The sequence below is a fragment of the Phoenix dactylifera genome, chromosome 7 (genome assembly GCF_051530095.1).
Source record: "Phoenix dactylifera cultivar Ajwa chromosome 7, Ajwa_hap1_PhDact_Kaust_v1.1, whole genome shotgun sequence".
NCBI lineage: Eukaryota > Viridiplantae > Streptophyta > Magnoliopsida > Arecales > Arecaceae > Phoenix > Phoenix dactylifera.
In genome coordinates, this window is record NC_143196.1 from 8,245,587 (window position 1) to 8,273,422 (window position 27,836).

General features: G+C 36.4%; 1 protein-coding gene across 2 annotated transcripts; it reads right to left on the reverse strand.

Moving 5' to 3' along the window:
- LOC103713364 (putative MO25-like protein At5g47540) lies at window positions 1–27,582 on the reverse strand. 2 transcript variants are annotated; one of them, XM_026807062.4, is made up of 12 exons: window positions 27,187–27,582; window positions 23,053–23,214; window positions 22,712–22,830; window positions 21,725–21,799; window positions 17,456–17,549; window positions 11,692–11,751; window positions 6,616–6,654; window positions 2,946–3,014; window positions 2,520–2,618; window positions 718–762; window positions 525–627; window positions 1–248 (listed from the first exon to the last, which is right to left on the reverse strand). In XM_026807062.4, exons 1-12 carry the CDS (start codon window positions 27,304–27,306, stop codon window positions 190–192), a joined length of 1,044 nt encoding a protein of 347 aa, XP_026662863.1. In that variant the 5' UTR covers window positions 27,307–27,582; the 3' UTR covers window positions 1–189. The 2 variants fall into 2 exon arrangements, with proteins under 2 accessions (XP_026662863.1, XP_008798485.1); XM_008800263.6 differs by lacking the exon at window positions 6,616–6,654.
- Between the last annotated feature and the right edge of the window lie 254 nt (window positions 27,583–27,836).

Genomic DNA, 27,836 nt, shown 5'->3' on the forward strand with positions numbered 1-27,836 from the left:
TAAAGAATGCATCATCTTCTTACTGATTGATGTTTCTGAAGATTATCTTTTTTCTGTAGATACAGAACAATGGTCTGTGCATACTCCATGCCAGATAGCACAAAACAGGGTGATTCCATCTTCTAAATTTACAATTACATAATAAAAAATAATATAACGGACATGACCATGCAGGAGAACTCTTGGTACTTACAGGGCAGCTATCTCTTTGATAACTTGAGATTTGTCTGCCTCAAACTGATCATCCTCTGCAAAATATGATGAAGATGCGATGTCATAAGCTCCAATCCAAATAATTTCTAATAGCAGGAATGTTAGCAAGTGAAGTTTCTACAGTGCTGCACTATAGAATTGATTCAACAAGAAACAACATGAAGATTTAACTTGGGAAAGGTTAACAATCATAAAAAACCCTCACGTGATGATATGAAAATATACACTAAATATGAGAAAAAAGCACATGGATTGCACAAATAATCTGAGAACAGTGCTCAAAGCGGACACTAGTCAAGGCAAAATGGCACCTTTGTCTGTCTTAAAGTCAGCTAGAAGCCGAAGAAGCTTGTTCCTGTTTGTGACGAGTATGCTTATTATCTCCTGGGGCTTATTTTTATTAGCAGCAAATAACTGCAATTTGAAACAAAGAATTATTCATGATTCAGAAAACTAAAAAAGAATGGCTAGTCTAGAAAACAAGCAAAGACACTAGCACCGCACCTTGAATACATGGAATGCCTCTATTTGGATATTCTTACTTGATTCCTGTGATTAAGAATCAAGTCAAATAATTGAGAATATGCTAATAATCATGCAAGCATGTGCAAACAAGCCAGAGCACAATGCATATCTCTGTACTTTATTACTTATTAATGATTTAGAATTGGCACATACACAAATAAATCCCACATTGAGTATAATTTCATGACAAGCCCTACATCACCTATATCAGGACAGTCCAATCATTACTTATTCAAATCACATCATGGTTTATGATGATAATGTAAACCAACAAAAAAAGGAAAAAAAACTAAGATTAATAGAAAGAATCTCAACCTCCTATTATCTGCACCATTCTATCCCTAAATAGAGACCTTAATATAATTACACTAACAAGTATATAAGTAGTTGGCAGCAAAATCAAGGTCTCAAACCAGAAAAAATAAACATTCCCACGAGAGAATTTCATTCCAAATTTACAACTCATAAAGCCTTTGATTTAAATGAAGGACCTCCATTTACAAGAAATTTGGATCATTGATACCAATAAAATCTGATTAATGAATTAACGAATAAGCATACTTTAAGAACGGAAGTAATAAAATCTCTTTGGTTTTTTAGCTCAGATGGTTGAGATTGCTCAACATCCTTGTTCATCCAACTTGTCGGAGGCCTGCTAAGGCCTATTGTTTTGATCAAAAGACCTTTTGGGGCCAATTTTTTAACAATTGACAATTTAATTCAATATTTTAATTTTTTTACTTAAATATTTTTTCTTTGGTGTCCATGTAATGCATCTCACACCCCAATTTGCATCCATGAGTCACTAGTGGAAACATGTCACACACACTCTCTTCATATACATGCTTGTATCTTTCCCTCACATTTTTTTCTGAGAAAGATCCCTTCATGAAATTTGATAAGTTCACTTTGTTTCTATTCAAAATATTTCTTTTTGAATATGTTCATTATTCCATACAACAAGAATTAAACAAGGTCTGAATGTATCTATTAATGAAGGGAGTAATTGGATATAGAATTTTAGGAGCGCAGGACAAGCAACAAATTTGGTTTGAAAGAGATGAGAGTAGGTCGGGACTTGTAGGAGAATTTTAGGAGATGGCCATGATAAGAGGGCAGACATTGGATATACTTAAACAAGGAAAGAATCTAACACTCTGTTTATCTGTATTAATCAAAACTAATTTCCAAATTATTAGGAAGAGGTTTGAATTTATTGAGATTTGGAAGGAGCCTAAACTCTTAAATTTGCATTAATTAAAATTAATTTCACAGAATATTAAGCAGGAGCCAGAATTTACCAGGATCTGAGACAAGCTGAGATTATAAAGATCCTTTTTTTTATTTTGGACGTCTTTCCGAAAGATGACTTCCCTTTGCCAAACATGGATTTGCTCATAAATGCAGCTAGGCATGAGGGATGTTCTCATTCATGAATGGGTATGGCGGCTGCAAGACCCATAGACATCTGGAAAAAGAAAATTCATAGACCCCGCTGGTCCTCCCTTGATTCCACCCTTGTACAGACACCGAGAGTGGTCTTGACACAATAATTCTCTAAAAATATATTTAAGGCATTTCAAGAGAATTTGATCCTAACTTTCTTGAAGTCTACATGCTAGTTCTCTAAAATATCCATAATATAAGTTGGAGATGCAACAGAGATCTTAAAAGAGGGAAAACACTTGGTTTTTTGCAAACTAGAAGCATTCAGCTGTTGTTAATGGTAAAATAACAAAATGCACATCAATAATTACAAGGGAAGACAAGATAAACCATACCCTGAGAAGATTCATTAGAATCATAAGATTGTCCTTTGAGCTAACATAGTGCATCATAACTGCAGAATTTGATCGTTCCAGTAACATGTCTCCCAAAAGCTGAAAAAAAAAAACTGGGGCTTTAAAAAGACATTGCTCTGAGATGCTCTAATACATAAAAACCATGAAACATCCTAACTAAACCATATAAATACCCTCTTAAAGAATTATTAAAAAATCAATTATTATTTCATTAGTGAAAACAGAAACCACAAAATGCAGGCCTTAGTAAATTCTTGATCATTGTATATGAGGTGTGTTAAAAAGAAATTCCTAAAGGTACAAAGTATTGAGGATAAGATTTGGAAATACTTATTTATACTTCTTGATATGCATTATCAGTAGTCTTTATAATAATCAAAACCATGAACATCAAAGTAATTATACCTTGATAGCTTGCCTTCTTGTTATGTAATTGGGAGACTCCAGCAGCTTTGAGTTAAATTCATTGAAAAACTGAAAGCACAAGAAATGGTCCCGAAAAAATAAATACTATCAATCTGACAACAATGAGAGCAGATAAAAGATCAAAACAAATAAAATATAAATAGTCTGAGTTAAAAACAAAGTGCAAATTCTGACAAAACTAGAAGCTTTCAGTTTCATGAATGCTCACCTGGCTGCTAGTGTTTAGGATCAATTTGGTATCTTATCCAAGCAGAAATTAACTTAATATTTGGTTGAAAACATGCACGCTATGGATCAATGATAATCACAAGTCAAACCAGTAAGTCAAGGGTCTAGATCATGTGCTAATTTCTTATTATGATGATGTATACCCTCAACCATCTTCTAGAAGTGTCAATAGAAATATTGGGGCATCAAAGTTATTTGATAGTTCAGATTTAATCATAAAATAAGTTTGTATTTGTTTTAGATATATGATATTAGATTACTTGGGCCTTAAGTTACATGGCATACTAGTTAAATGGGTCGCAAGTTACGTGTATTTTAATATATTAGGTTACCTGGTACTTAAGTATCTTAGAGTCTAGTTACTTGGGCAGCCAAGTTTCTATTTTTATTTCATTCAGTTACTTGAAGCTAAAGCCATGTGGTTATGCAGTGCCTGGGATAGTGAAAGGATAGTCATGAGCTGCATTATATGAGCGAGCATTGCCGAGAAAGAAAGCGTTTTCTTTCCTCTCATCCCTCTCTCATGCATTGTCGAGAAAGAAAGTGATTTCTTTCCTCTTATCTCTCTCTCTTGTCTCCCTCTCACTCCTTCCTTTGTCTCTATTGTATTTCTCTCTCTTATGTTTATTTCCATGATTCTCCTCATGTGTTGAGCCCATCTATGCATAAGCAATCCATCCCCTAAGTGTTCTATATTAGTTTGGTATCTAAAGGCTCCGAGCTTGCTTTTCCTTTCCTTGGCCTTCTTTTCTTGTTTCCTTTCCATTCCATCATGCTATCAGACAAGGAGTTAACTTTTATGCCTTCTATAAACATGTCAAATATGCAAAGAAGGTGTTTGGGCAGATGCATTATGATTTGACATATAGCAAACATGATTTGGCATCAATAAGGCTATGTTGCAAGAAATTGAAGTAAACCTAGGTGCCGGACAATGCGTAAATGTGGTTTTATCATCTCCAACCCTCAAACATCAGTTTCCCATGCAGTTTAAGCTCTATGAGCATCCAACCAAGGTTTCCCCATACAAGCAAAGAGTCTATGCAGGGAGATAAAGGGTCCATAAAAAGACTACAATAAGCCTACCTAATTAAGTTGGTACAAACAGGTTTCTCATACATAGCCAAAGATTCATACATTCAAACGAGCGAACTGGTTTCCAGTTTCATAAATCAGTTGAAATTTAATTGCATGGTATTTTATCGAACAAGGCAATAACTTTAATGCCCTCATGATTAAGTTGACTAATAGCATTTTGAACAGCAAGATAATTATAACAAGTCAACTTGAGATGAAAATAGACTCTCTTTTTTTGAGAAAGGGGAAGAGGTTAGCCTCAGCCCTCGCCAACACCTAGTTGTAGGCAAGATTTCAACCCAGATCAATGAGTAATACAGCCCAATAACTTTACCAATTGCACTAGTTGTTACCAACATAATAAATATAGACACCATACAAGTACTTAAGCATTTCAGGAGATGAATATGGTCATCCTAAAATACTTCAGTGGCACCTTAAACTGCTATAAGGCACGAAGCTATCAAAGGGAACCCTTCAAGCATCTAAAGCTCATGCCGTATGTGAAGTCATTTAGATATCTATTTACATGCTTAATAGGCCTCTCAGATTGTTAAGTCTCCATATAGTGATTTAGTGATTGGATTTGAAACTTAAAAATTAGTGATTGCTCTAAAAGTTGACAAACAATGTCTACTGTATTTTTTAACATGATCTAATATCTAGATCGAACTTTTGTTGAACTTAGTATTTCTTCAACAAATACTGAATAACCTATAATTTGTTGACTAAGTATATCTCAGCATGCAAAGAGAAAAAAGTGTATGCATTGTCAACCCATACCCAACCCTTGTTATCTTTATTAAGAAATGTTTTAGTCAGTGAACAGTTATTAGTTTAATAATGCACACAAAAGCAAAAAAAGAGGTGTCTGTGAAACTACTTTGACAAAACATTCATATAATCACTAACTATAAATGTCATAATGTTCCAACAGAAACTTCAAGAAACTTTACGTCCCATAAATCCATAAACACGTATTCAAGAAACTTTCTAAGATAACCACTTATGCTATCTTTATTACCTTAAGTAATACAACCCTTAGAGAATTTAAAGAAGTATGAAAGAGAACTGAATGAAGAAATTCTCAAAACATAAATGAACTACATACGTGAAAAAAGCATGACTTTGACCTAGCAGTAGATAAGTCTCATATCAATATTAGGTAGATGAATAGGAAGAAAGTAGGTTGTACTGATTTGCCTGACAACCCCCAAACGTTAATACCTCTTTCACAGCATATGTTTCCACCAAAGTTAAGCTGGCATTATCTTCTAATGTAGTCATTTCAACTATTTCTGAAAGTCAAGACAAACGCTTTTAAACGAATGCATAGTCCTCGTCAGTAGGGCTAACAAATGACCAAGTTGTTTGCAAGCAGCTCGTTTCAGCTCAAGATTCAGCTTGAACTGAGTTCATCCCTTTAATAAATGAGCTGAACACAAGCTACGTTTTTGAGCTCAAAATCTATATGAGCCAAACATGAGGTAGAATTAGCTTGCTTGCATTTACGTCAATCTTGCTCTAAAAATGTTTGCAAATATATAAACATAGATATGAGTACATGTATTATTAATTATTATTCAATCCCTTCAATTTATTTGTTCCATTGTATTAACCTACTATGTAATCAATGTGTTTGTTTACTCACAATATTAGAAGGTACGCTTGCCTTCTTCCCTCTAATGAAAAAGTAATAGACAAAAAAGAAATAAACTAAAAACAGACAAATTTATTAAGGATGGGAGTACATATATATGAGAAGAAGAAAACTTTGTATAGGCAAAATCACCTCAGCCACTTGATTTTGATCTAATGGCTGAAATGAAGCTCATTCCTTTAACATATAGAATGGTAATGCACAGCCAGCTCTAATCCTAATCATATTTCACATCTGTTGGCCCTTTCCTCACCTCTTTCCTCCTTGATGCATAGGGAAGAACAGTTTTAACTAAATTACGTATACTCGGAGATGTTGAAACAAATGTTATACATTTAGGTGTTTTAATAAGCACGCTACTCATTCAAACTCATAAATTAGCTGAGGGATACAATAATATGACATTACACAAAGTTTTTTTAATACCTACAGTCTTAACTTAAGCTTCAGAATGCATAAACAAGAAAACCTCCCTTCTAATGTCATTATGAAGGGTCAAACTAATTGTTAGAAGCTTCCAACTCAATCTGTAAGACCTGCAATATAAAATTTTAGAGCACTTAAGTGTCTGAAACATAATTGACTCATTGAAACTTATCTGACATGGATTCTTCAAGTTGAACATGGCAGTATGTAATACAGGCAGAAACAGATTGGTATGTTGAACACCAAGCCTAAACTGACCTCAGAATCTTGATTTGAATCAGTTTCCATAAGTTCCACCTGAAGCAAATTATTGTATCTTACTCACGTTCAGCCACTTTCAGATCAACACGTACCATGAAAAGTATATTTATTTTTCCTTTTGATAGCAGAAACTCCATGTATTGATTACTTTAGTATGTACTTTCATTTTTAGGGCATGTCTTCATCTCTCTAAGTATATTTGGCTATATAGTTTGAATTTCTGATCACTCAAACATCCAATAATAAATTAACTGTTAGAAGCATTTCCTTAAAGATCAAACATGCAGTTTTTGCAATGTTCTAAAAAATTGAAAGAAATAAAAGTGTGGCTCTCATAATTTACGAGAAAGGTGGCTTTTACTAAATGGATAATTTCAAGGAATGCTAAACCGGCCCATACCGGCCGGTTCAGCCCGTACTGAACCAGTCAGATCTCGGACCAGTCCGGTTCGGCGTTAAAAAATGGTTTCGGCCCCATACAGAACCAACTGGTACCAGATGTGTACCAGACGCAACCGGACGGTTCCATCTGGTATGGCTAGGAACTGATGCGAACCGGTTCGCACTGACTCCGGTACCACAGTGCATTGCACACGCTGTGTCAAGGTAACCAGTTCAGTACCGATCCCAACCGGTCCGAACCGATATTGAACCGGTCTAGTGGCCAACAGATACACCTACCGGTACTGAACCGGTCCGGTGGCCGACCAGTACGCCTACAGGTACCAGTTAGGCGATCCTTAGATCATTTTGTGATTTTTGAGAGATTATGAAATGGAAATGAGGAGAAAATGCATGCATGTAGTAGATTATGCCCCTTAATAGTGGATTTGCAAGATTTAAGCTAGATTTGTTCAATCTTAGCTTAAATCCTATAGGCATTTAGATGAAGTATATTTAATTGTAATCTGATCAATGAACTAATAGATAATAAGTTATATGTTGGTATTTAGTATTTTATATGATGGCAATTATCATATCAAGTTTTTAATTTATATGCAAACTTACACTTAACAATATTTAACCACCAGACATTTAGAAATTAATTTTTATCAAAGAACTGAACATTAGATAATTTTTTCTTAACATCTTAATTTGTTTACAAAAGATTTTGTAATAATCATTTCATGCTTGCAGCTTAGAGGAAAAATCAAAACCACAAATCCAAATGTTACAAACAACATAATACTCATAAATTGTCAAAAATTTTCCTAATTTGATTTATCTTCTTTAAATTTCAGGTTTTTCCTGATCGTTTTGGCCAAAAACTCTAAAACTACCTAGACTAAGACTTAGCCGGGCCTGGCTGAAACCAAATCAAGTGTCTAGATGTTGGGCGCAGAGGTGCAAGCAATACAAGCAAAATTTTGGAGCGAACAAAATGGCCTTACACAGAAACAAAGTTGTAGCCAAACTATGAAAGGGAAGATTCATCATGTACGAGCCAAGATAGACCATTACATGCTTATAATATAAGATCCATAATGGTTTTCACAAATTACTAAAGAAGTATGTTCCATGTGTCCTAAACACAAAACCATGAACTATATATCATAACTTAATATGGATGAGACTAAAACACCAAACCAGCAATTTAAAGGATATAGAGGCTATGTAAGAATCAAAGAAATAATAAAAGCAATTACAGCTCCAATAAATGCCTAAATGCATTCATGAAGAGCTAAATGGGCATACCAGGCCAAACTAGATGCCAAGACCCCAGGACAACTTTCCAATTAAAGAGAAAGGAAGAAACTATGGGCTTACAAAAAGCAACAGAAGATGAATAAAAAGCAAATCTAAATCAGGTTGTTTGACAAGCCAAGGAGGCTATAAAAAACTAAAGGTGAACTGATGTATAAAGAAATAATAATGTCTCAAGGACCACGAAGAGATGGAGGAAAGATAAAAGACTCAAGGCAGATCTTCAGATGGTGGTTGGAGGATGAAAGATATCTAGAGAATAAAGAATAGCTCAAAAAAAAAAAAACCTGCATTTCTACTAATTAGCAAGGTTCGTGCTCCAATATCAATATCTAGAACAGAATATTTGACAAACTCTTCTTAAACTGTACTTGAAAGAAAGCAAACGGCGTTTCATTGCTTGGCCATGTTTTCATGAGAAATCCCACATAACAAGAATCACATGGAATGATATGTTGGATGTCAGTAGATAATGCATTTGGGGTTGAAGTCCTCACCAAACTCATATATGAGATAAAACAATCTGTTACAACGTGACTCCTACTCTCCCAAAAATCTCACAATTGCAAGCTTGGTAGCTAGCCTCTTCAAACCTGCTAACCTCTTCCTCCACCTCTTCTCCTCAGTTGAATAGATGCCTTCAAGTTATATGTTCTGCCGCATGCAGCGCATCACACAAAGAGGATGGTTCAGCACAAGATGACCTTCCAAAACATTTTCCTAATCCACAACGATATTTTAAAGTATCCAGCAGCCAAATACGCCCATGGATGTTGGCATCAAGGGAATAATAGTATCCATGACATCATAAGAATTCAAGCCAACATTAATGTTGACTTGAAGATCGCCAATTTTTAGAATTGATTAACAGTTTTTGTGTCAGTTTGGCATCAAAAACAGCTGCCAACATGTCCTCTAGACAGAAACTTTCAGTAAAATTCCGTAAAAAAAAATAACTAGAAACATATGAAATGTTTAGCTACTTGATCATCAAGACTATGCATCTATTTTTACTTATTTTCTCGAGAAATAAATTATGCATCTACTATGTCAGCCAAAAAAACTAAAAAGGCATAATCACATCCTGCCCAAGACATCATTTGCAATCACTTCAAGTAAAGCATAATGTCGATACATCATCCAAATAGGAAATCAGACACTGATTCTTAAACCCAGATGATGAAGTTCTAGTTTTGACATTTGAGCACTGAAGATTTCCAAAATACAAATAATTTCAGAATGAAAATTGCTGAAAGAAAGTTGAGATAGTATATGCATACATTATTGAGATACGCATGCATATGCCAATATTTTACAACGTAGACACAAAAAATAAAGCATTCAATTCTTAAAAAAGGAAAAACTTTAGTCTCATGGATTTTCCTACAAGGATTAGAGGCTGTTTGGTTGCTTCTAGGTCTTTCTACAATAGATAACCATATAACATGATTCCATGTAAACAATGTCTTATGAAAAGCAGGGGGATATTTATTTTTCATAAAAATCAGTTTTCAGGTTTATGATTTTTTAACTTTGGAAAAACAGGTTTTATATAAAATAACCAAAGAACCATCTTTGCACAAGCCATTGATTATAAGTTTTCTACATACCTGTTTTTCTAAAACTGCTAAGCCAAACAATCCCAAATAAGCAAGGAAAATGTGAAAACAGGCACGTTAAATGATGTGGTTTGTGTTTGGACTTGATTTTCAATCAAGACACACCTTCCAAATGCCAAATGTATCAAATCTTAATGGTTAGAATATATTCATTTCTGATAATTCCTAGGTTTCAAATTGAATAGCAAATACTTCACAGAAGAATAAGAAAAAAGGATTTATCTGTTTCCTTTAAGTGGCTGCACAAATTTCCAAAGCTTTATGTTATACCTCCCACATGGTGTATAATTTAGGTGCAACATGTCCACAACACGTAAAGCTCAATAGGTAATACATATGACTCGTCATAAATTACAAAGCCCCATATATGATATAAATAGCATCTTCAATTGACAGGTCCAGAGTATGCCATTTAGACAAATGATACACATGCGCATGCACCTGCAATAAGCATGTACAACCATATGCATGCATGTACATTCATACATGTACATGTCTTAATGCAGGACAAAGGTTGTATCTTTCACACGAAAGGATTCATCTTCCTTCTCGCAAATCATCATTTGATCGTGCAATGATCGTTTTGAGGTCTGTGCAGGCAGATGAATGGAGGTTTTTGGAGTGCTTTGAGATCTATGCAGGGCAAGATCCAACAGTCGGTGTTGCAACAGAAGATCAATCATTCTTTCATGTGAAAGATACAACCCAAAGCCCTTAATGCATGCATACATGCATATACATATGTATCCAAACATCCATACATATGTAAGTACATGCATATATGTGCATCTCTACAGATGGTTATCATTTGGCATTAAGTTTCATTTAGTCTACAAAAAGATGGGATCCACTGGAATGATGCTATCATTAAACTTTCATTGGAAATAATGACTATTCCATTTATTTATAAATATCCATATTTTCGAACAATATAAATCAAATATCTAATAACATCCTCTCTCTCTCTCTCTCTCTCTCTCTCTCTCTCTCTCTCTCTCTCTCTCTCTCACACACACACACACACACACTAATTCACACACATTTAAGCTTACTTATACAATTAACATTCTGTTCGGTTACAATGCCTTATGCAGAAGATAATTGCTCATGAATATTTCAGAAAAAAGGGGGAAAAATTAAGAGCACTTGCATGTGCAAGAACCCACGCATAGACAAACTTCAGTTAGCCTTCTCTTCAAACTAAAGGCAGTGAATTCAGTGCATACCAAATTTCAACTTTAGCAGGACTACAACATTCCATGTCAAATGTTTGGTATACAACAATATATATACAGGCGTATATCATGAAAAAAATAACAACTACAATTATTTTGTTTTCTGATTCATTTAACCTAAATGCTATCCACCGAGTCCTAGTTTGGTTCCTAACTAAGTCTAACCTGAATATTTGAATAACATTATTCAAAAAGGTAATTATGTATCATTATCCGGATAACATAATTCGGCCCCTACCCCCCAAATAGTTTTAACCTGGTTAAAACTGAATAAGTATCCAAAAGGTAATTTACAATTTCCTGATATCTCCAAGTACCCATCATTATTGGGGCTTTATTCAAGTGGACTGAAAAATTACTTGGCTGAAAACAGCTGAATAAAGCTAACAAAAATGGACTTTGTTCAGATTTATTCAGGTTTATTCAGGAACGAAACAGTTCCTAGATGAATGAATCCACAACACACAAAATAACAAAAAAGTAAGTTCAATAGGCCTACCAAAAAGTGTACTTACCCAGTCATAATTTTTAGAAAGAAATTCAGCAACAGTTGATTTATGCCTTGTCAAAAGCTCCTGCAATGCAGTAGAAGAATAATATTACCACTAAACATGAACATGTGCCAGTTAACTAGAAATCAAAATGCTGCCATCAGCATAGAAAGAGCATTGCTAGATCGAGGAATGGCAGAAAAGGTCACTCAAAGGCCATCTAATGCCTTACAAGTTAGAGCCCCAAAAACATTAACTTCCCAACATTTATAAAAAAACAAATATTACAGCCAAAATTGATGAAAGTGATAGTCAGAGTCAAATAAGAGGCCTCGATTAACATCAGCAATATGCAAACGTTATCTAAAGAAATCAAGCTCAAGAACAGATAATGCAAAGATAAAATGAAGCAGAAGGGCATACATGACGTATGCATATGCAAGCATGTACATGTCTGTATATGTGTGAATCTGATAGCAACATCATGAATCCTTCTCTCACCAAAATAGGCAGCCCACTTTGAACAAAATGGTTAAGCACATTTTTAAAAATCCAGCCTGAACACTAACCCATTTTGTGTCCAGGTCACAGGTCAACAATTCAACGACAAGTTGTCTACAGTTCAACTGGTTGCCAGCCCATCCTAACCTAAAATCTCCTCCACTCCATCCTATGCCAAAATTTCTCCTCTACCCTGATCTAACCAAGGTTCCATGCTCCACCTTCACCGCTAAAGAAGATCACTGATGGCCAGCCCAAACTTCGTTGTCAATAAGACAGACCTCAAGCTTCAGGGGCTTTCAATCATCAGCAATGGTTCTCTCAGACAGCAAAGAACCAAGAGAGCAAATCAGAGAAAGAATAATATAAGAAGAAAGGAAGCCCTAGCTAGCCCAAAAGGACCCAAACAGAGTTAAAAACCCTGCCAGGTGATCAAATCTTGACACAGAAGATAGAAATAAAAATAATAATAACAACAACAATCACATTAATAATCCTATTAGGATTAACCTTACATTTGAGTGTTGGAAGAACTTAAAAACCTAAACTGGGGAACTGAAAAGTAGATAGAGATCTTAAAAACCTAAACTAGAAAACTGGAAACTAGAAAAGTAAAAATGAAATTCAGTAAGGTGCAAGAAAGCCCTGGAAACACATGCAAGAAAGAAGGTGGAAAATGGTTGAGCACATTTTTTGAAATCTGGCCTGGGCACTTTGTGTCCAGGTCACAGGTCAACAATTCCACGACAGGTTGTCCACAATTCAACTGGTTGCCCGCCCATCCTAACCTAAAATCTCCTCCACTCCATCCTATGCCAAAATTTCTCCTCTACCCCGGTCTAACCAAAGTTGCATGCTCCACCTTCACCGCTAAGGAAGATCACTAATGGCCAGCCCAGACTTCGTTGTCAATAGGACAGGCCTCAAGCTTCAGGGGCTTTCAATCATCAGCAATGGTTCTCTCGAACAGCAGAGAACCAAGAGAGCATATCAGAAAAAGAATGATATAAGACGAAAGAAAGCCCCAGCTAGCCCAAAAGGACCCAAACAGAGTCAAAAACCCTGCTAGGAGATCAAATCTTGACAACAACAACAATCACATTAATAATCCTATTAGGATTAACCCTACATTTGACTGTTGGAAGAACTTAAGAACCTAAACTGAGGAACTGAAAAGTAGATAGAGACCTTAAAAACCTAAACTAGGAAAGTAAAAACTAGAAAAGTGAAAATGAGATTCAGTAGGGTGCAAGGACACCCTGGAATCACATGCAGGAAAGGTGGTGGAAAATAGGTAGCCCACATTGAACAAAATGGTTAAGCACATTTTTTGAAATCTGGCATGGACACTAACATGTTTTGTGTCCAGGTCACATGTCAACAATTCAACGACAGGTTGTCTGCAGTTCAACTGGTTGCCAGCCCATCCTAACCTAAAATCTCCTCCACTCCATCCTATGCCAAAATTTCTCCTCTACCCTGATCTAACCAAGGTTCCATGCTCCACCTTCACCGCTAAGGAAGATCACCGATGGCCAGCCCAAACTTCATTGTCAATAGGACAGGCCTCAAGCTTCAGGGGCTTTCAATCATCAGCAATGGTTCTCTCGGGCAGTAGAGAACCAAGAGAGCATATCAGAGAAAAAATGATATAAGAAGAAAGGAAGCCCTTGCTAGACCAAAAGGACCCAAACAAAGTCAGAAACCCTGTCAGGAGATCAAGTCTTGACACAGAAGATAGAAATAAAAACAACAAAAACAACAACAATCCCATTAATAATCCCATTAGGATTAACCCTACATTTGAGTATTGGAAGAACTTAGAAACCTAAACTAGGGGACTGAAAAGTAGATAGAGACCTTAAAAACCTAAACTGGAAAACTGAAAACTAGAGAAGTGAAAATGAGATTCAGTAGGGTGCAAGGAAACCCTGGAATCACATGCAGGAAAGGTGGGAGAAAGGGGGAGCAAGACAAAAGAATGATAGGGCAACCAATGAGGAGATCAAGTTGGATAAGGAGGATTTTGTTTCATTTTAACTTATAAATCTCCTATTTCCTATATTGAACCATGCAAGGCATGGCTGTTCACTCAGACACTTTCAAAAGTTGGGGCGCTATAGTCAGCTATTCAAACAGTTGATTGAAATTTTCGGGTTTTACACTAACCTGAACCAGGTTTTCTTGTGAATGATGGATCAACATGGTCAGCAACCATCTAAGAAGCACCGCCAAACTTTTAGCAAGTGCAAATTAAGTAAAGAAAGCAGCTTGCCATGAAACCCAAAAGACCAACTAGCAGGTGTTGAGACCGATATAGTCAATGGCACAAATCCAGCAACACAATCTGTACAATCATTATTTGAGTCCATATCCAAGGTAAGAAGCAACAATGGAGCATATCGAAGCATCAGCAATACTGGATGACTCAAGTTATGCACGACAATAGAGAAACCTGGACGAAGCCAATACTGCTTCCTTCTTAAGGTAGTGTGAAGATCCATGTGGGTGTGTTTAGACCCACATCGACTATGCACTACGTAGATCTTGGGTACTTATACACTGCAAAGGAACTCAAATAATATATTCTAGCGAGCCTTTTTGGGCAAGATCCTATATTGTTACAAATGATCTCAAAGTGAACCTGGGCCCATGGCCTATATGTAGGAACCACTGCAACACAGGCCCATTAAGACTGACCACGGGTCGATCATGGTGCTTGTGATTAAATTTGAATGGATTTGAATCCTTAACCTAGCAAAAACGCCAGCGCTTAGACGAGGGAAGTATATAAGAAACCGTACGAACGTATGTTTAGTCCCATATCAGCTATTCACTGGGTAGATCTTGAATACTTATACAGAGTCAAGAAATCCAAATAATATTTTCTGGCTAGCCTTTTTGGGTGAGGTCCAGTACTGTTAGAAGTAGTCTCTTAATTTGATTTTAGAGAATTAATTTAAACAAGATTACAATGTAGAGGTCTTATTTTAGTTATATACTTGTTGGGGATTCTTGAAGCCATTTATAATTAGGTTTGGAAAAGTGCAAGTCTCCTCCTTCTATCTCAGATTCTATGGGGATCTGATTATTGTTATATACGGGTTTTAGGCATCAACAATGGGATGAATTTAGATTTTTCATGGCGTACTAAGGAGGGCAGGTTAGTTGGTTTTCAGGGCCTTCTTGGTTGTCGTGCATGTTGCTTTAAGTGCAAAATAATCTCAAAAAAATTTCGATCTTCAATTGGGTATATTCGCCCATAACAAATTTAGTGCAAATCAAAATTTTATCTTGCTTAACTACTTTCTGCAGATTATGCTTAAATTTTCTGCACAAATCAGACCAAGAAACCAAAATTTTAATATTTGGTCACCAAGAAACTCCCCAAAACCTATAAACCTTAGAATACCCCTCCTAGTGTTCATCCCCACCTTCCAAACCTTATGGGAGGTTTATTAGCTCTTCCAAAATTGTATTTATTTATCTTGCCTAGTTCTCCCATCTTCACAAATCTGGACATTAAACTGTCAAATTTACCTAACCCTAGAAAAACTTATTCTTTAAGGCCTACCAATGTTGATACATAATCTTGATCCCTAAAGTTGCAAGCCAACTTATCAGCTTATGATCACATTGCCAAGAAGCAATCCTCCAACAATCCCCTGAACTTTGAAAAAATCTAGAGGATAAGAGAAGATGACAAGGTTTAGTATAGACAAATGAATTTTTCATCTCCAAGGCACAAATTGTATTTTAGGATATTATATCGAAACAAAGTCCAAACTTATTCTGAATACACATATTAGATACATCAAGAAATGCATGTGTGTCTACGTGTATATAAACAGTGAGTGCTTATATTGCATGGCCCATCACTCATTTTAACACACTAAACCCTATTGCTACAGGTTGGATGGATGAAGTAGAGAGTGCTTCTAGTGTGTGAATTGACTTTCATGCCTTGGCAATAGTGTTGTATATCTTAGCATAATAAAATTAGTAGCAATCAATAGGTATCGGTAAACAACTAAAAAAAAAGGGAACCAAAAGATTGGTTTTTTCCAAGGGTCGTCGTACCAGATACGAGAAGCTATACCGGTACAATATAGTATGATACAGCTCCCGCATCAAGACAAGGTCGGGAGACCCTTTTTTCATGCCCAACCAAGGTACCACATGAAACCAAGCAGTATGGTCCATACAATATGAAACTAGATAGAAGTGATTGATTCCACCACATACAAACTAGTTTGGCCCTTGCGCCATATTGAACCTTAGTACCTCATTGGTATGGTACGCTGCACCCGCTATTGGAGCGAGATGGCTGTCGATACAGCAAACCATACTTTTTTTCATAATAAAATAGCATTTCATAACAAAAGTTTTTAAATATATTTATTTAATATTTAAAATAAGATTACAATATGGCCAATGGTGAAATGTCACATGAACTAGGAAACTTCTTTTTCGCTCTAAACTATTTAAGCATAGCAATTAATCTTTTGTATTAAGGTACGCTATCTCAGTACTGGACCCTATAGCGGTGCCACCCTGTTACTATGTCGGTACGTCTAGTACGGAGGACGGTTCAGCATACCGAGTTTCAATATGCCTCTCGTACCACGCACCGGTATCGAACCAGTACGGTATGGTACGTTCCGTACCATCCAGTTCAGTACGATATGGTGTACCTTGTATATATTGCTGACTCCCTATAATCAAGTATATGAAGTGATGCTTAAAAGGATTAAAAATTTATCTCATGTAAATTTACAGCCCTTCATCCTCTTCCACTATGTAAGACCACTACTCCACCTATGCCTTGTCTTACTTTCAGTTAAACACGATCCAAACCCTACTCTCCAAAATGTGATTGATGTAGCAGTCCATAACTCCCTGTATCATGCTATCTACCCATTAGAAGTCATATCCATCTTCTTCACCTTTTTCTCTTGCATGTGGACCACATGTTTACCCCACTCCCCTAATATCCCTGCTAACATAGGCTGAACAGCGAGCCACTTCCACCCTAACCCAGCATATTCTGTGATGGTCATGTGGATTGTATCCAGAAACTATCTTAAATTTTCAATGGGGGCTCATCCAGTATTAGCACATGTAGTTATTAAGAGTATGTGAATGTGTGATATTACTAATATCAAATGCATTTTTGCTAGCAAAAACAGGCAGGAAAAATCTAATACACAAAAGAAGCCCAAAAAATTAACTAGTGATAATAAATTCTGAAGCAGAGGAACAAAGTGAACCAAAGCAATAACTTGACCTTAAAAGTTGCAGAGGCATCCGATGCTATGTCAAAGTTTGGAAGCTGTATATAATTAAAGAACTTCTTCATATGCTCAGACTCTAAAACATACCTGCAAATGAACAACTTAGGCATTTGAGAAAGCAATTCATTATAAGTTTATAATCTTCAATTAATGTTATAATCGTCAATTAATGTAAAGAATATGCTTGAATAGGAAATGATACCGCTCTATGAAACAGATTGAACTAATACATGTGAAACAGATCCTTGGAGAATAGTGGCAGACATCAACATGCAAATGATGGCCTAGAGACATCACTGCTCATACTCTAGATATGATATTACTTCAAGTCATGGATAAATTAACACATACTTTCATATATAATGGCCAAGCAACAAACCGTACAGGTTTAAAAAAGGAAAAAAAAAAGAAAGAAAGAAAAAGAAGACTGCATCTAGTTAGTAGTTATAACCCCTTTCTGGAGCTAACTTCAAAAGAAAAAGAAAATAATTAAAATAACAAATGGAAGAAAAACATGATATAAAACAAACCTTTCACCAATTTCTGTACATATCTTCTTGTAAATCCTTCACCTTTCTTTACAACCATGGACTACATGTCAAAGTAAACTTTCTTGAGTCCTCTCCTCCCTTTCTCATTCTTCTCTTTTTAGTTGCATAAAGATCTGAAACCTCTCCATAGTCCATATGCAGAAGGAAAATGGTCTCGATATGTTCATTGCTATTCACTTTTATTGCCATGACTCTTAAACCTTCAATAATGTACTCATTTTACTAACTTGATGTCATTGATAAAAGTAGTGAAACCCCATATACTAACAAAAAACCAAAATAACAAGCTGCATCATTTCAATCAAAATCCGCTTGAAACAGAATCCATCAAAAGAAAAATAGATTGAACGCAATCATTTTATCATTTTTCTGAAGGTTACCGGTGGAGAGAAGGGGAATAAGAGGAATGATACACATTTCTAAGTGAACAAATATGGCCTTATATGGCATGGCTACCAATCTCTAGTTTTCAATATTTTCATAGACACAAAAACAAAGGCAGAACAGGTGTTTGGTAACCAAGTTTTTAGTTTCAATTTTTCAAAACCGGTGACCAGTTTCTGGAAATTGTGGACACCAGAAAATGTGGTTTTGACCTTTTTGAGAACTAGGAACCACCTACCACTACCTACCACCACCACAATCAGCTGCCACCTCATCCCACCGTCGATCATCATGGGCCACCACTTGCCGCCCATGCTGGCCACCACCAGCCATCAATGTCGTTGTCGATCGCCACCGACTGCCTCTCATAGCCAGTTGTCAACATTGCTGCCAGTCGTATCCCCCCCCCCTCGGGCACCAACTCACTGCTCTGGCCATCACCAACCACTACCCGCTGCTGCCACTACCTACCATCGAACCACCATCTCCATCACCATCACATTATTCACCACCAAACAAGTTTCACGTTTTTGATTTTTGAAAGAAAAAAAAAAGAGAAATTGGATTCAATTTTTAAAAAATCCAAAAATCGAAATCTGAAAGCCATAACAAATACTACCTAAACAATTAATATTCCAATATTTATGTAAATATGAAATGAATTAGCATGACGATGAACATGTCTGAAATGTTTATAGTATTTTTTGCATTATCTTAATTGAGCCAAATTCATAATGTGAATTTTACCCTAATATAAATGTTTCTAAATATTAAACAAATTTTAATTTAAGTTACCCAAAAAGTTTAATGTAGACCAAATTTCCGAAGTCATCTACCAGTTGTGTTAGAAACAAGGTCTACTGAAACTAGTTTGGGATGCACTAAACAGGACCAATCAGTCACCAACATGGTTCATCCCATCGATTCAAAATAATTTTCTTTTGTAAATTTCAAATTGAAATCAGCAAATGGTTTACCGATTTTACTTAGCAGAAAGTCTGTAAATCATTTGCCGATTTCAATTCAAAATTTACAAAAAAAATAGAACATCCTTTGTTTCGAAATGAAACAGGGGCGACCCCCTATCGATGAGGGCTTTCGAGCCTTCTCTCTCTTTCGGCCTCTCTCTCCCTCCATTCCTCTCTCTCCCTCTTCCTCCCTTTCTCTCTTTTCTCCTCTCTCTCTCCTCCCTCTCCCCCTCCCTCTCCAACTCTCCTTGTGTCGGTACATCTCAGAACCGATCGCCGGCCAGTACCCCATCCTATACCAATTCGGCAAATCTTAGTTAGAAGCCTATATTAAGAAAGGGCAAAAATGTTTAGACAGAAGTTCATGTTAATAATGGGCGCATCGGTTGCTTTGAGATGAATATAGGCCTAGCAAAGGCAAGAGAACAAAGGAATATAGATCTATCTATGAAGATATAAGATTATTGGATGGAATGATCCAGGGAGAACAAATCATCTTCTTGCAACAACAGATGCACACTTAAGTGTCTACCAACTACATAGTTCATGATTTTGGTGATCGACATGGAAAAGAGAAATGATAAAGCTGCTAAACACCTAACAGGAAGTGAAGACACCAAATTTTTAAGAAGTAGCATCTCCTTCCTAGCACAAACCCCATTTTAGGAGAGATGAGGAAGGTCATACATAATGAATTTCCAACTCTCAGGATTCCAGATCAGTGGACAGCATGTTGAGCACATAATCTTTACAACTGCTCTGCATATTGCAGCCCATCAACATCTGATGATCCATACAAGTCAGAAGACTAACTAATCCAGCACATCCAGACTGATAACTTCCTGTGCTTCTAAATGGATGTGTGAATTGGTTTACCCCACAAACTTTTTTCCAGCAATGAAAAAAAATGTGTTAATCTCGTTTAACTTGTAATTAGTTTTCAAAGTAACAAATTTAATGCAAAATACACATGAAATATGCATACGAGGGCCAACATGATTCTGAACAAGACTAGATGCTAATTTTGTTTTGGCAAGCCACAAAGTTATGAATTCACCATTTCATTAATCCAAACACATTAAATTAGATTAAGAGTTGGTTTCCTAGTGTACATCCATGACTATTTTTATATATCTACCTACTTTAGTATATTGATATTTTGTGTCATAGCACACTGCATCACATCTTATAGTAGATACCTAAAATTGGCATAATCTGAATCACTTTTGAACATTACTGTGCAAGGAGCTACACAAGGTATGCCGTACCGTACCATACCTGACGGCACGAAGTGTACCGTACCATATCTGACGACACGGAGTGTACCGTACCATACCAGTTCAGTACCAGTACGCCGTATGGAAGGCATACCGACACTCGATACGTCTAATCGACCCATGTACCAAGTGTACCGACGCAATAATAGGGTGGCATTCGTACAAGGCCTGGTACTAAGACGGCATACCTTGGAGCCAACGCTCCTTGTCATGTCTCGTTGCATATCACATAATAATATGTGATTAGATATATCCTCTAAAGTTAGGATTTGAACCCTTTTATTTCCGCAAATATAAGCCTTGTGACATGGAAGAGATTAATGCTTATTATATAGGATGACGAAATGTTGGAAATCTTAAAAATCCTAAAGCTTTAACTTTTACTCAATTGGTTTGCAACATTTTCCCTAATTCATGCTATATGTATTAAAGGCACAACACTATGCAAAGATGTCAACATATGACTTGTAAAATTGATTGACATCTGAATCTTAGTCTCTAAAAATCTTGTTGTATATGTTAAAACTTGGATGCTCATGATAGAACTAGAATTACTGAGGGATCATACTATATTATAGGCATAAAAATAAGTTATTTTCATCTTCACCAATTTCATCCCAGTAATTCTAAAAAATAAACTTATCAATTACCATCCTTAAAAAATATTAGTAAGAATGATCAAACCAATAAAAAGATATCAGCAAGTGATAATAACAATTATTGCAAAACAACAAACACATACAGAAAAGCTATTACATAAATGCAATGCAACACCTATTTCTACTCAATCCCATGCCACCAACTCTCTCAATGTTTCATTTCCATGATAACCGAAGACATAAGAAAAACACATGCCGATCAACCAGAGATGAATATACAGAACATACAATAACGGCAAGAGAATAGCTGCCACGCATGACATTGAAAAACAATATATATATATATGCTGTCATTTTCCATTCTTTATAAAATATCATCTCAATAGACCAATAAACTTCCAGCACACACTTGTTAGGCATAAAGCTTTTAGCTTTTAAAAAAGAAGAAAAACTAATAGATCAATAACATTCACAATAGTTTACCTTGCTATGCTTTGATGACGAATACACTCCCTCAACATAGCACCATAGTGTAAAGCAATGTCCATGTTCTCATAACTGTATAATAAATCCATTAGTTTGTACCCCACATAAAAATCCCATCAATAGTCATAGTTCAAGGGCAGAAAATCCTGCGAAGCCTAGACATTGCATCTCCCATATAGAAAAATAACATGGAAATAAGTTGACATATAGCTGTCCATAGCAAATAGAAATTTGAAAATTAAAGTATGCTGCTATAAAAATTGCTATCGCTATGCCCGTTTCCCTGATTTTGTGAATGCTTCCACTCATATGACTAAATCTTTTTCATAAAATTCATATAGTACATATTAATATAACCTAACAGACCCTAGGTCTCCAATTTGTCACTCTATATTTCTAGGAAATTTCAACCACTATATCTTAGACTACTAATTCATATGACTTCAAATATCCAGGCAGCTAATACATTGGTAATAGGTTTTAAAAGGGCCTCCTTTTCCTAATCACCATTCATCTAAATGCCCTATATCGAGATGAGATATCTTAGAGACCTCAAATATCAGACTATTATAGTTTGTGTTCGCTTAAAATTAACCTTTTGGAAGAGGTTGAATCTTAATGTTGTCTTGCACGCATCATTTTATCATGATGCCACATAGTGCACAACCCAGGTTCATAATAAAAGACATGACCAACAAAATTTATTAACTGAAGCTTTTCATAAATCCAAAATCATCATCATCACCAAAAAGATAACTTTCTTCAAGTTTAAGGAACCAAAACAACTTCAGCAGCAGAAAAAACCTTCCGAGAATTAATAACCAATATTCAAGCATAAGATTTAGATGCCAAACAAATAACAATAGTAATGGCATTTTTCCTTCAGAAGTAAAAATGGCAAGAGTTTTATCAAAAAAAATGGAAAAGCTTGTTCCGGACTACTGAATCGTTTTTACCTATAGAGCTTAAAAATCTAGATCTTACCCAGACACTAAAAGATCCAAAAGATCTTTGTTTGCTTCCAAATAATCAGAAGAAATCAACCGTGAATGAACTTGCTGCCTTTGCAAATTTGCAACAACTTGCGTAGCATCTTTCCGAGCCTGCAAAGATTATAAGGAACCAGATTTCAGCAACAAGTTGACAGCTGAATATATATCAATCAGAATAGGATAGGACATAAGCTTGGATACAGTTGACCAGATGAATGCATATCACTGGGATTAGCCAAGATTATATAATAAGCCAAGTTCAAGATACATAAACCTAGATAAGCTTGTTGCGTTCAATTTGTGACAATATCAATAGTATATCTGTATATTTACCTCTAGGTTCAATTTCGGGAGACAAACAATTAGCAGGCGTAATGTGTTTCCTTGAAAAAACTCTTGAGTCAGTTGCACACAAGCTTCAGAAACTGGTTCTGCTTCACTGTTGCCATACAGAATAGATTTCAATTCCCGGATATTCTTGCTTAGCTCTTGCATCTGCAATGGTAGAATTGAAAACAAAATTAACGACAAATAAATAAATGTTAATCAATAAGATAAGGAAGAATACAGGACTTCCACATAATCCATCTTACTTCCATTTTTTTATGCTTTCTATGTAATTGAGACAGAATAGTAGCATATAAGAAAAGGCAGATAGAATTTAAAGGAAAATTACAGGGATGAATCCACAAATTTTTATGGACACCAAGAAGCATTAAAAATATATTCTTAGTGCCAGGAGAAGAATCAATGTTTCTGGATGGACTTGGAAGATGATGTGTCATGATTTTGCACGCCTTGGGTTCAAGTCTAAGGTCCATTTTGGTTGATTGGGGACTTATTTGGTATGACTTTATTTCCAGATGGATGGGGCCCTTTCTCTTATATTCCCAGTCATCTATACTTCACTAAATTAAATCTTGACCGCTAATATTGTGACAAAAGAGTAATGAATGCAATACTGGTGAAGGTTGGTGATTGAGATGGAGAGATTTTAGGAATTATAAGGAACAAAATTTAAAAAGATAATTGATGATTAAATTACTATGTTTAACTGTAGTTAAATAATCAACAAGGATAAAACACGTTATTAGCAACGAAGTAATGCTTTGGTGCCTGTTTTGTGCAGAGAAAAGTTCTCTGGCCCACAAAAAGATGGCATGGCAACTCAGCACTCAATTAAAGCCCAAGGGAAACAATTCTAGGGCTCCACATATCCCCTCCCGCCACATGGCAGACAGAACTTTTGTGCACAGAACTTTTGTGCGCACATATTAGGAGCCACATAGCATTTCTCTTAGTGATTAATGGGGCCAATCACCTCAATGCCCCCACTGCATCTGCTAACATTTCTTGTTGAGGAGATATTGGGGGCTTATTATGTATTTTCCTTCTATAGAGAGATTACAAGAATCAACGGAGGGTTTTTGATGATGAATGCAGTTTTGGGTTGCCAGAGGGGTGGGGGCAGTTTAAATTGCAAACACTGATATTGTCAAGCATGGCTAAACAATCTCTCATAGAGAATTTTGAAACCTTGAAGGAGATGTGGCCCCTGCTGGTACACCCCTATGTCTGCCCATGTGCATGCATTTTATATAAAATTATGACTTATGCTTTCAATGGAATATTTCTTGCATTATTCTTCCAGTCCAAGATACATGGCATAACTTCTGCTTATTAGAAAATATAAGTTACACTCCATCCACAGAAATCATTCAGCAACTTGAACCCCAATATATGCATCCACTGACGCACACTGAAAGAGTGAGCAAGCCAGAGAGAGAGAGAGATACCATACCCATCATGAATAGTGCAACATATTGGAAGTAGATTCACACCTGCTTCCACGTATATTAAAATTAAAACTCATTAAGATGACACCTATTTATTGGAAGGGCAATGAAAATTGTGTCCACAGCCACCATTGAGCCGAAATTTATCTTCCTGGAAAAGCAATATATCACATCCACATATGAAATACATAATGCTGCCATTTGTTCGATCCATCAATGAACCTAATGCAGTAGGCGGTAGCTAGGACATATGACAGCAAAATATATGCCAATGATGGTTCTGAGAGTACACATTTATGAATATAACTCTAGACTGTAACTATGAACAAGCAAGTAAATGAAAATGCTGGTACCAAAGCTCTTGCATTTTGCTGGAACTAATGGAACAAAGGAAAAAGAAAAAGAAATTTCTTTAGTCTAAAGGAGGGTGACCTGATGTCTGATGAACAATGTACCTTGAAATAACTTGAGAAATTCAAGCAAAAGATATATTACTCCAGAGCTTCCTGCCTAGAAGTTTCGGTTCCCCTTCTCAAAACTCTCAGTGTTCACTCTATAATTTTCTGCTTTTACGGAGGCCATGCCTGGATTTCCTATGTGATTCCTAATGTTAGAATTTTCTACTTTTAAATCTTTCTCCCTATACGAATTATAATAATCAGTGGAAACCTAGAATTACTGCCTACCTTTCTGTAGAAGAAAAGAGAAAATGAGCACATTGAGCCTCTTCTAGAAGAAACTAAAAGAACTATATTTAGTTTACTGGGTTATCAATTCTACTGATGCATTACGAGATAAAGGCTCCATTAACCACAAGTGAAAAAACTCCTCCAATACCAGCCTCCACTCTCTGCAAACACAAAATGCTTCACTCCAATCTTATTGCAAACAATATAATAACTAAACAAGTCTACAATAGAACGCATTGTGGAAATAACAGACTTCTATAATTTATTTATGTTTGTGAAAACAATTCTCAATCGCCTTTGAGTTTCTCCATTTTATATGCAGAAGAACCAGCTAGTGAGTTAATATTACAATTATTCATCCTCCTTCATCATAAGCAAAGAATTAGTATGCATACCAACAGCGGGATAAAAAAACCAAATAAGAAGCTTTACTATAAGAAAATAACAAAATAATACTTAGTAGTCTCTTCCTGCAAATTACAAAATAGAAATCCTGACTGTAGACTAATACTTAATTATTTTAATTCATATAATTCTCTCATTTACCAAAAGAATCAAAGTAAAATATACCACAACCAAAAAACTGAAAAAAAAGAAGAAAAAACAAACCCCAGCAGCAGAAGTTCAAATTTCTGCATGAAAAGAGAACAAACTTAAACCCAATGTGAGCAGAAAATTGTAAATTTCAAATCAGAATCCATCAAAGTATACTTATGAAAGCAATCCAAACCAGAAAATAAAAAGGAAGAAAAGAAAATGTGCATAACAAGAAGGTCAAAAAGGATGGAAGAAGAAGAAAGAGGCCGGGTATCAGCACCTTTTCCTTCCACTTGGCCTCCCAAGGATTCCAGTTAAGGTCAATGTAGATTAGGAGTTCCTGTGTCTGCCACATGACATCAGCCGGCATCTGTGGCTTAGACTTAAGGATCCCCTTCATCTTCCTCTTCCATGCAGGCGGGGGGCTTCGGGAGGGACCAGGCCTCCATATTGCAGAGCACCCCCGACACCATGGCACTAGGGTTAGAGCTAGAGCAAGGGTCAGAGTTCATGGGGGCAGAGAAGCAAATGGAGGCCGTTCGGATGCAAGAGGAGCAAGTTCTACTCTTATAACATTCTCCTCCACCAGTTTTAGCAATCAATGAAATCCTAGTGTTACTGCATATCTTTCCTCAGGAAACAAAAAGGGAAATAAAAAAAAGAAAGAAAAATGAGCACATGGAACCACCTATAGAAAAGAAACTAACAAAATCTTATTTAGTTTAGTGGTTCGTCAACTCTATCGATGCATCATAAGACAAAGGCTCCGTTGCTTCACTGCACAACAACCTCCACAAGCAAAAACCTCCTTTAGTACGAGCCTCCACTCTCCACCAGCACAAAATACTACATTCTAATCTTATTGCAAACAATGTAATAACTAAACTAGTTGACAGCAGAAATAACAGATTTTTTAAATTTCTCATATCTTTGGCAAGCCTAAATCATATTATCTTACCAAAGAAAAATCCCGATCATATTTGAATTTTGCTATTTTATTAACAGAACCAGCAACCAGTTAGTGAAAGCTTGCAATCTTATTTTTCTTCATCAGAAATGAAACAAGAAAAGGGACAAATGGAAATAAGCAGCTTTATTACAAGACAAAAGCAAAAATTATTACTTAACACTTACTTCATTCATGCACATTATAATATAGGAATCCTGATCACAGATAAAAACTTCGTGATCATAATACCATAAGTTCTCTCATTTACCAAAGGAATGCAGTAAAATTATAACGAACAAAAAACCCACATCAGAGCAGCCTCAAGTTGCAACTCCGGCGAAAATGGACAAATTAAACCCAATGTCAGCAGAAAAATCAAGAATTTCAGCTAAAATCATCAAATAGAGCCTATAAACATGTTTCAAACCCAAAACTCAGAGGAAGCCAAATCGGATCAGATGTTAGAAGAGGGAGAAACAGGATAGGAGATCGGCACCTTGTCCTCCCGCTTGGCCTCCCGGGTGTTCCAATTGATGTCGACGTAGATAAGGAGGTCCCGCGTCTGCCGCACGACATCAGCCGGCGTCCGCGGCTTCGACTTGAATAGCCCCTTCATCTTCCCCTTCCTCGCCTGTGGGAGGCTTCGGGGAGAAGAGCCGGGCCTCCAGATCGCAAGGCAACCCCGCAACACGGTGCTAGGGTTAGGGCGCTCGGGCTAGGGTTAGAGTTACGCGCGGGCGGCGCCGGAAGTAGAAGGAGCCGACGAGAGAGAAGAGAGGCGGGCTAGGGCTTGAGGAGGAGAGGCACCGGGTTAGAGCGGCGGCCTTTCCTCCTTGGCGAGGCCGAGAAAGGGGGAGCGATGTCCATCCGAAACGTAAGTCCGTCTCTCTCTTCCCCTCTTCCGATGAGCGGCCGAGATTTAAACATCCCAGCGGGCGATGGTGGGAGATCTTAAAATTTAAAATATGAGGTTCACTGGATTAAAAAGAAAAATTACATGAATATCCTCCACTATATGATCCCCAAAAAATCTCCGAAGAAAACGCTCGATACTCAAGAGAATCGTTTTCGGTACCACAATGTTGGCCATGAGATACACCGGTATGAATCCTAACACCGATCTGACCAATATCAATCTCTCCATCA

Excerpts from the sequence above, each read along its gene's own strand:
- LOC103713364 (XM_026807062.4), bottom strand. The coding sequence starts at position 27,306 with ATGAAGGGGCTATTCAAGTCGAAGCCGCGGACGCCGGCTGATGTCGTG. Across the intron at positions 22,831-23,052 it reads TCCCGAAATTGAACCTAGAG|GCTCGGAAAGATGCTACGCA; the intron begins GTAAATATACAG and ends TAATCTTTGCAG. Across the intron at positions 2,619-2,945 it reads CAAGAAGGCAAGCTATCAAG|CTTTTGGGAGACATGTTACT; the intron begins GTATAATTACTT and ends TTTTTTTTTCAG.